The following is a 9,845-nucleotide window of genomic DNA, read 5'->3' on the forward strand; positions in this document are numbered from 1 at the left end:
AACTCACTACACACAATTCATCACATGAATAAACAAATTCAAATCGGTCAGCCTAGCAGCCCCATTTAAAAGCAATGTGCAACTACTATTAAAGCCAGTGTTAAGTATGGGTGTTTGCTTAAAAAAAAAAAAAAAATTATTACATAACTAATTTTCAGGGTGGGGGAAGTGGACAAAAATGCTCCCAAAGACTAAAACACACACACACAGACCCCCATCATCTGTTACTGTTGAGTTACCAGGCATTAATATTTCCGATCTCACAGCATCAAGAAATACTCAGCATGCAATTAATCAAAGAGCACTGCAACCCATAATAGAGCATTCTTTGCTCTGTCAAGTGATCGCTGCTATGTTTATGAAGATGAGCTTCACCCCCCAAAAAAACAGAGGATGCTCTGCACTGTTCACACCCAACACCAGGAGTAAGTCTCCAGGAGAAAGAAAAACAAAGATTGAGTGGTAAGGATTAGAAGATGCTCTCTTAAAAAAAGAAAGATGGGTAACTACTACTGAATGTTTTCAGATATGCTTCCTGATGCAACACAGCTGAATTAAGCCAAAAACCACTGGTCAGGTCTGTTTTACTAGTGCTATCACACATCGTACAACCACTCCAGGGAATCAGCTGCCACGGTGCTACAGGCCAGAGAGCTCTCTATCAATGCTCACCTGGCAGAGGTGAGGTTAACTCCTCGCTCATATTGAGCACAAATTACCTCAAAAATCTGAATTTGTATCTAATTTCCAAGCTGTCACTTGTTATCAGTGTATCTGAACACACAAAGATCCTGCTGAATTAATTTCCAACTACACATCCTCAGGATTTCTTTAAGCTCATTCTGGGAAGTTTCAAGAAGAACCAGTTTTAAAGGACCTCAATCGAAGTGACTTTACTGAAAGGTTATCCCTAAAACTTCAGCAATAAAACATCAGCCTTGCAAACCATCAGTGTAAGTAAGCCCTTTGTTACAGAACAAAAAGTTGTTACTGTATTTCCTGCTACTTCTCAATAAAAAAACTTTCTGACTGCCTTATGCAAGCACTTTGAAAGAACTGAAGTTCTGTTTGAACTACTCACCTTTTCAGTTACATGTCTTACCAGTTCATACTACCAGAGAGCTATGCTCTTTCTCTGTGCAGAGTTCTGGCCAAGGGTGCTTCAGCCTTCCTCTAAATCTTTCAGATGCAACACAGTATACTTCAGCTGCTCAGGGATTATCATCTGATGGATCAAACATGGGACTGCAATCAGCCAAGAAGCCCTCAGTTCTAACCTGAAGCTTAACACTAAGCACTTAATCCACATAACCATAAACCAATACTTTAAAAATAAAACAAAAAACAAATGCTTTCATTACAAAGCAGAAAGTTAGATCATAATACATTACACCATGCAGCAGGAAAGTTACAGCACCTCTGATGCAGCTCCTAGGCCTACACAACGCAGCCGAGGTGCTCTGAAGAGCTTTTGTGCACTCCTGCAGACAATTCCAGCCTCGCTAGAAGGGGGCGGCAGCAGGTGAGCCCCCTTCTGCTCCCCCTTCCATGAGCTTCAGCAGTCTCCCACAAGGACAATGAGACTTTTAATACCCCGTTCAAAAAGCCCAGGACCAGGTTGTGACCAGTGTGAAGTACTTAGTTCAGCAACATGATAATCCTCTCTGATGGCTAATTATAGCTGCAGGGAACAAACCCAAGAACTTAAATTACGACTTTACAATAATATGTGACACCTGTGGAATGAATCGCAGGACAAGAACATTGGTTCAATAAGGTATACCTTGTTCAAAATCAGAGAGGCAGGAAAGAGGCTGGGTGGATGTTGCATTGTTGATGAAGAATACATATTATACTCTTCACATACTTCTTAGAGATGGAGTACACACCAACACTCAAATTCAGGAAATGTTGCTGAATACGGTAATGCTGAAGTCTACTATAAATAACTAGAAGAGAAGGTGGTGATGTTTTAAGAAAGAGAAATAGCAGAAGAGCCAGAAAAAAAGACTTTTTGTTTCCTCTGTTTATTGATACCAAGTTTTCCAGTGATGGCCAGCAAGGACAGAAATTCTTGCATGGCAGTTCCTGGCAGTAAGCCACAGCAAACCACTTCAAACCCGGCAAAAGACTGAACGCAAAATAAAGCACTAATCCATCTAAAACCAGGAGCTTTCTAAATGACATGAGCATTTAAAAATATTAAAGGAGGGGAAAAGGCTCACATATATCTCAGGATGAACATAAATGATTAGCAAAGAAATGTGAATCATGTTCTTCTTGGTTACATGTGCAAGTCAGAGAGGCCGAAAGCTGCCGGCTGAGACACGCAGGGGGCTGGGCTGCAGCGGTCCCTGCCCAGCCAGCCCCGCGGGCCTCGGGACACGCCGGCACACGCGCGAGCGCGCTGCTCCGCCGCAAAAAGCTGCTCACGCAGGGGCTGTTGGCACTTGCAGAGGGGAGGGCTGCAAGCACAGGCCCTGCTCTTGTCTGAAAAGCAGATACTGCCTGGCGTGCAGTAGGTCAATATTCACACACTCAGGAGAGACACTGCTTATTTATTTTAGGGTGGCACAAGCCCAGGTGCTCGGTGGTTTCCCACAAATCAAGCACACCAATGGGACTTTTCGTGCTATATTTATACACAAAACTTGCAGAATTAGTAATTTTCCAAGTCCACCCTCTCTACGATTGGTTAGTAATTTACATACAATTATAATACTGCTGACACAATACTTGTACTACTACGTGTGCTCAGGGGAAGGGTCTTTGCCTGGCCAAGGGTCTTCTTGACCTATAGGCGTGATTTTTGGTGTTATAACGAGAGTAGTTCAGCCAAGGATACATGGACTTTGGGTTTGCTTGCCAAATTGGCAATGTATTCTCTTCAAGGTCTAATTGCTCCAGGATGTCCTTGCTCAAAGGCTATCTACTGGTTCTTCTGATTAGGGATGCCTTTGGCTTTAGCATAGACAACATCGTTCTTGACCTAAGCACACTATTGCTACGTTGTTCTAAAAGTTTAACCTTCAACAGTGCCAGAGCACTTACTGCTTTGGCGAGGGACAGAGCAGCCCTGGCTTCCGAAAGAACCTTTGAGGTGCCACCACAACCATCACCGCCGTGTTGGAGCTCCCAAGCCGGCGGGTGACACCCGGCATAAGCCCCGCTCCGGGCTCGCCCCCCCCCCGCGCCGCCAGCCCCGCTCCGCGCCAGCGGATGGCAGCACCGCCTCAGCCAACGGAGCCGCCCGCTGCCGCGGAGGCAGCTCCAGCAGCTCGGAACCCCGGTACCAGGTTTACCGGAGCGAGCTGGAAATGAATTAGACTACAGTCCCTTCTGCCCCGAGAGAACGAGTTTAGTTTAATTTACTTCCCGGGGGAAAGGGGGGTGGGGGGGTGGGGTGACGGGACTACCGCGGGCCCTCCCGAGCTTCCCCTCACCCCCACGGGCCGCCGGCCCCGCCGCTCCGGCCGGCCATGCCCGCCGCTGCCGACCCCAGAACGGGGCGGGCCCTGCCGGAGCGCGGCGCCTGGCGAGGGCCGCGGGCGGGGCCGGGGCCAGGGCCACCGCCTCCTCCCCACTCGCCGCCTCCTCCCCAGCCGTGGCCGGCCCTGCCGGTGGTGGGCCCCGCCATGGGGCTGTGCCTGCCCTGCATGGGGGGCGCCGTCAAGGACGTGGTGGAGACGCCCGACCCGGTGAGTGCGGGGCGGCGGCGACCCCCGGCCCGGGGGCGGTTTCTCTCCTTCCCTTCCTCTCTCCCTCCCTCCGCCCGGTTGTTTGTACGCGGGCAGTGACGCCCAGCGGCACCGGGATGGGGGACGAACGCGGGGCGCTCCGGCCCTGCCCGCCGGGGCGGGGTGGCGGGGGGGAACGGGCCGCCTTCATGAAAATGGAGGCCGGGGCGTCCCAGCGGCGGTGCTCGGCGAAAGGCCTCATGGCTGCCGCAGTGCCCCGGGCAGCGGCCGGGCGGGGGAAACGCCTCCTTCGGCCTCGGGAGCGGCCGGGGCAGCCCGGGGCCTGGCCCCCCGCCACCTGGGAATGCGGGGCCTGGCACCCGGCACCTCCCTCTGGCCTCTCCCACCACTCACTCGTGGGCGCTTGCATGGAGACCGGGGATTTCAGGTGAAAGGGGTTCGTGCCATAATCGAGGCCAAGAGGACCCTCATTTTAACCAGAAATGGGAAAAACCTGTGCTTTTCTCTCTAGTGCACAGCCATGCTCGCTTCTAACTAAACTTCATAGAACAACATTTCTCCTACGTGGGTAGGAACCCCTCTCCATGCTTGTGTACCCCTCGCCTGAGGGTTTTGTGAGGGAAGAAGGAGCCCCTTGGGCCTGGAAGAGTGAGTTTTTCTCTTTTCCAGCTCCCAAAGGCCATTGCACACTGCCAGCCTTCTCAGTCCAGCCTGAATTTTTTGGAGTGAAGGCGTAATACAGCTGAGCACAGATTGCTGGTGGGGTTGGACTGTGGGTATGTCAGCAGCTGCTCTTCTAGCACATTAGTCACTAAAAACACTTTGTTCTTGCAGACTGGCAGTGGAGGGAAAGATGATGCTGACTCAAGGGTAGCATTTTGTGGCAGTTTTCATTACAGATTTGAGTCACATTCAAAAATTAAGACTTCCAAAAGAATGTACAGACTGTCTTGGAATAGAATTTCACTGTCTTTCACATTTTATTTAGGAAATTAAAAGAAGACAGCTAGCAGAAGCTGCTGAAAAGAGGCAGATGGAGGTAATGTCTGATAAAATGCCATGTATTCAAAATATGTTTAGGTAACTGGTTTATGGGGAAAATAGCAAGGGCTTCTGTGGGAACACTGGATATCATGCCTGGAGTGTGAGAATTGTTGATAAATATTTTCATAGTATTCTTGTTTTACTTTATACCATATTTTATATATTTGCAGTAGAGTTTCACAGCTATATAGATGCTCAAAGACCATTACAAGATAACTGGGCTTGTTCGCATGGGAGAAGTTTTGCAGTAGTTAAAGAAAGAACCTAAGAATCAGAAGACCAAGTTCAATATTATTTTTTACCTCATTATAAGACTTGAAAACAAGAGATTGAGAAATCTTTCAAGCCAGAGTTGTCAAACCATTATTGTGGTGGCAATTTCAATTGGTACTGCACTTGTACTTCTCTCACAAATGGGCATTGTAAGTTCAATTTATCAACATGACAACAATCAAGCAAGTTTCTCAGCTCAAATTCCAGCAAAGTAGTATCTTTTTAAGGTTGCTAAGCTTTAACTAGTTTAGTATCCTTAAAGTTAGAAGAGGTAGGATTCAAATGTTCTAGCAGAATGTGAAGCTAGCTAGCCTATTTTCTCCTTTCCCTACCTCTCAAATAGGCTTATAACATACACCATACAAGTACCCACAAGAAGTAAAAAGCATATCTTGGAGACCGCAGCTGAACTAGGAAGAGAAAAGAATGTGTTATTTGTATGGGTGTTAGTGACAGTACATATTGAATTTAAAATCTGCCATTATTGATGACAACCATGTTGACCTGGTTTTAAGGGCGTTCGGTAAACAGTTGGTGCAACAGCTGAGTGATGCTTCAGAGTCCTTCCTAAAAACTCTTGATTTTGTGTCAGACTAAAAGCAATCCACATGTAATCCTAAATCACAAAAGGTTTTTTAAGCATAACTGCAGGAAATATACTTCTGAGAAACATGTGAAAGATGAACATACCCATCTAGCTCCTTAAATTTCTAAAAAGCTTTCCTGGGAGGAAGTAGAAATGAAGCAACTTGGGTTACAGATGGCTTTGCGGTTCTGGGGTAGCCGGTAAGCTGCTAAGTAAAAATGCAAGTATCACTGTGTTACTTTCTGTTTTCTTAAAAGACAGAGATAAAACATCTAGCAGGATTTTTCAGCACTATCTTTGAGAGCATTTTAGCCTCTGAATGTTGGGTAGTAGAGATGCCTTGCAAGCAGCCTAATTCAGTTTTCCCCTCATGAGGGACAAGGGAGTAGCTCAGATGTCTTTCTCTGCTTAGTGTTTTCCTGTACATGCTTCTTAACTGCTCATTATTCAGCCTCAAGTCATGTGAAGTGTTTTTGCTTTTGGGGTGCTGTAGAGACAGTCTGGGTGCCTAACTCACTTGGAAGGCCAGTGCCTAAAAGCGAGACATCGCAGGGTCTAAGTGAGTTAGTATTTGTGGGTAAGATTTGCCTTAGTAGCCCACTGAGAATTGGGCTTGACATGAGGGCTTTGAGTTTCAGGTGAGAGCATTGCTGTTGTCCCTTGGTAGATTTTAACATCTTTTGTATAGCTTAGGCTGTAGCATCATAACCCTAAACTTAGCTAAGAATGAGTTTTTAAAACATTTTCTTTCTAGGTTTACAGTGTTAACTGTCTGTAGTTCTGATACTCTTGCCATCTAGTCTAGGTCCTCATTAGACCATCACCATGAGGATGTGAAATAGGCAGTTGACAACAGGTTTCTCATCCGTACTACTGCTATCCACACATCCTGTGAAGTCTGAAGGGTAGACTATCACACTGGTTTTTCTTACAGATCACAACTCAGAAGTTGGGTTTCTTACAGCCTGGGCTAGCACTGCTAACACAACTTTTTTTTCTCTCCTGCATGTTAAGTTACTGTTGATTTCTGTCGTAGTTATACAGAGCTTGTGACTCTGTCCACTTCTGGAGTGTTAGAAGCTGTCATTATAGTTTCCATCATCTGTATCCTATCTCTAGGTAGCTTTCTGATAAAAACAGGTGGAAGAAGTGAAGAGGTGATGAAACAGCTAAAGTTCGTGGAAGCTTTGTCTGCCCAAAACATCTCTTCCCAGTTAATTCTGTTTGTGAGGGCAGGAGTAGGCCCCAACACCGGAGAAACCACAGACTAGACATTTATGGGACGTTTAGGAGGGGAGGCTCTGGTTCTGCATCTTAGGATGCAAAGCAGGTACACATAATTGCATTCAGTATGTTCACCTGGATGTAATAACAATATGAAACAAAACCACCTTCACATACCTATGGGACCAAGAGCTCACAGTACGAAGAGGACTGCATTTATGTAATGGTAGCATTACTTAATGTTTCAGTCTTTTCACGCAAACCAGAGTTCACAAAATGGTGTTGCCAAGACTTGCAGTTTGTTTTCTATCCAGAAAAATAGCTGACTGGTCTTACCCAAATGTGTTTTCTCCCAGGCTTCCTCTCGAGGTATTAAGAATGCTTACTCTGTAGAGCAAAAGAAAAAGAAACAGGAAGAAATAGAAAAAAGAATTGCAGCTTCAGGTTCTGGAGGAGAAGGAGGACTGAGAGTAAGTTTAAAAAAGAAACAACACAATGTAACTACCCATATATTCAATGAGAAAATCCTGTTTTGTTGTCATCTACGAGATAGAATAACTTGAGGAATAACCAAGAGGAAGGGAGATGGAATAGCAATGGAAGCATGTGTCATCACACAGTGTTCTCAGTGCGACTTCATTTCGGGGACGCAAAGATGGCAGAGAGCTCCTCCCCGCCCCCCCCCCCCCCCCCCGCCTCCTTGCCCAGTTTCTGCAGCTACAGTGCATCAGTTGTACTGTACTCTCAGCACTGGGACTCCTCACGGAGTTGACCTGTACTCGGTGTCCCTTCTCAGTACTGGTTGAGATTTTCTGTAAGCTCTGAGGGAAGAGAGAAAATGTTCAAACTAAGTAGGGTAATGACTCTGGGTTTCATGTATCTCTCTCTTTACAAGAGGGATATACACTGTTAGCACAGATTCTGGTGAACTTTCCTGTTACTACTACTATTTTTCTCATGTAAGCTTTGTCTCAGAAGGCCAGGCAGAGGTTTAATTAAGAATTAGAATCTCTCCAAGGCAATAGATGCATCTGGTTATTGAAACAGAAGCTTTGTAAGCCTTCATCTCTTACCCTTATTGATATATACAACTCCGGGGCAGGAGTTTGTATAAACTGCCACTGGTGGGCTGCATGTCCCTCACTCGCTGGATATAAACAGTGTTAGAATGGGGAATTTATTGTCTTCAGACAACCTTGTGGTTGACTTTGTTTTGGTTTTTTGGTTCTTTTTTTCCTTTCTTTCTTTTATCTTCATACAGACCTGTGGCATATATTGTTGTTTTTGTCTTTAGTGGCAGGTTGGATAAAGTATGACTTCTGAAGAGAAGATGGATGTTTACTGCCAGTAACTTGCCGGTTTCTGCAGCTGAGTGGCACTTATTCATCACGTGGCTTTTGCTGTTTGCATCTGAAGACTCAGCAGTACTTTGCCATTGTGGGAGAACAGATGTGGAAACATACACTAAGAAACTTAGGAACTAACTGAACACTAAAGTTTTGGCCAAATTTTTTGTTTGTTTTGTGTGCATGTTTTACTGCTTCCCTGTCAAGGGAGTGAGATGGGTTTTCTCCCATGGAAGTGGTCTCCGTACCTGTAGTCAGTCTGTATGTGTGTGCTGTCTGGTCAGTTGATGTATGTCTGTCTGCGTATGACTGGCTTAGGCACAGCTCAGGTGCCCATGTGTTGTTTGTGATGCTTATTTCAAGCTCTACAATTAAACTTTTCTCTAAGTCCTCACTTAGAAAGTTGTTCATAAATATATATATTTGAATATGTGGGTGACAGCATTTCTCTTCAGTTTCAGTTTCTAGACTTTTGAACTGCTTAGGGATTTAGTGCCTTTTTTCAAAAAAGAAAGTGGGTTGTTAAAAATGGAAGCATTTTATGACACTAATTAAAAAAATAGAAGCTTTATAAACCCAGTATACTTATAGCAGGAAAGCTGTTTTATTACTAGTCTAATAATTGTTCTCCTCATTTTCTGATGTTGGTTTCTTTTGAGTCTGTAAGTATTTATAATGAATACTGGAAGTTAAACATATTAAAAATACTGTTATTAATTGTTCTCCTTTATTACCACGAGAGGGCAGTACTGCACTTCTCAGGATTTAGCAAAAAAAAAAAAAGCAGACGACTTAACTGCCTCATCTCTTGGATGGCTCATTTCCTAAAGTTCCTGTACTATCTAGGTGAGTTTGTTACAGCGCAGTAACATTTGCTAAATGCCCAAAGCCCTGTCGCTTTTGTTCTCTATTCAGCAATGTCTGAAATTCCTTTGCCAAATGTGAAGCTGCCTTTGATTATTTAGAGCTACCTAAACCACAGTGTTACAACTAGACTTGCAACAGTGGCCTCGACCCACTGCTTTGATAGAGGAGGGAAGTTTGTTGCAGTGTGATCAACACTAAGGGTCTAGCTCTTCTTTTCCCTGGAGAGCATTATGGTTGGCCTCAGTATCTTTCTGACCCTATTTCTGACCTAGTTTAGTCTATAGAGGCTTTTTTTCCCCTCCCCTTGAACTAAATATTTCTCTTTCCTCTCGCAGTAGTGTCTCGTGCTGTCTTAGAAGTGCAGTCCTGACACAATGTGTTTCCTGGCTTGGCCTTTAGAATTGAGTTGAGAAGGGAGACTTCTCAATATTAATATAATGTTTGGGCTAAAAAGCCATGTCCTTGGCAGATGAGTATCTTCAGTTTCCTTTAATTGCTGGCAATTGCTCTCCTCACTGTATTAACTGGTCATAGTGAGTTTTTAAGTCTGATGAAAAGGCATTGAATTATATAATAAAATACACTAAACTTCAATGTGAAATGTGAATTTCAGTCTAACAGCTGTCACAGTGGGTGTCCTACAAAGACACTTAAGCAGCACTTAACACTTAGTTGGTCACTTGGGATATTTCAAACTTAATACATTCTCTTCTTCATTCTCCGTCATACCACTGCCCCAAATCCGTAAGGAGAGGAAATTACCATCAGACTCTTCACCCAGGCCCCTGCTGTATGAAAGAGCTGGCA

General features: G+C 44.9%; 1 protein-coding gene across 1 annotated transcript; it reads left to right on the plus strand.

The window, feature by feature from the left end:
- The first annotated feature begins 3,409 nt into the window (after nucleotides 1–3,409).
- SVIP (small VCP interacting protein) lies at nucleotides 3,410–9,632 on the plus strand. The gene is made up of 4 exons (XM_074884819.1): nucleotides 3,410–3,698; nucleotides 4,687–4,737; nucleotides 7,182–7,295; nucleotides 8,120–9,632. The coding sequence occupies exons 1-4, from the start codon at nucleotides 3,480–3,482 to the stop codon at nucleotides 8,132–8,134; spliced, it is 399 nt and encodes a 132-aa protein (XP_074740920.1). The 5' UTR covers nucleotides 3,410–3,479; the 3' UTR covers nucleotides 8,135–9,632.
- Nucleotides 9,633–9,845: the final 213 nt, after the last annotated feature.

Source organism: Strix uralensis, chromosome 15 (genome assembly GCF_047716275.1).
Source record: "Strix uralensis isolate ZFMK-TIS-50842 chromosome 15, bStrUra1, whole genome shotgun sequence".
Classification (NCBI taxonomy): Eukaryota; Metazoa; Chordata; class Aves; order Strigiformes; family Strigidae; genus Strix; species Strix uralensis.

Bases quoted from the DNA above. Each gene is read 5' to 3' on its own strand.
- SVIP (XM_074884819.1), top strand. From the start codon at position 3,480: ATGCCCGCCGCTGCCGACCCCAGAACGGGGCGGGCCCTGCCGGAGCGC. The intron at 3,699-4,686 runs GTGAGTGCGGGG...CATTTTATTTAG, and splicing joins TGGTGGAGACGCCCGACCCG to GAAATTAAAAGAAGACAGCT. The intron at 4,738-7,181 runs GTAATGTCTGAT...GTTTTCTCCCAG, and splicing joins CTGAAAAGAGGCAGATGGAG to GCTTCCTCTCGAGGTATTAA.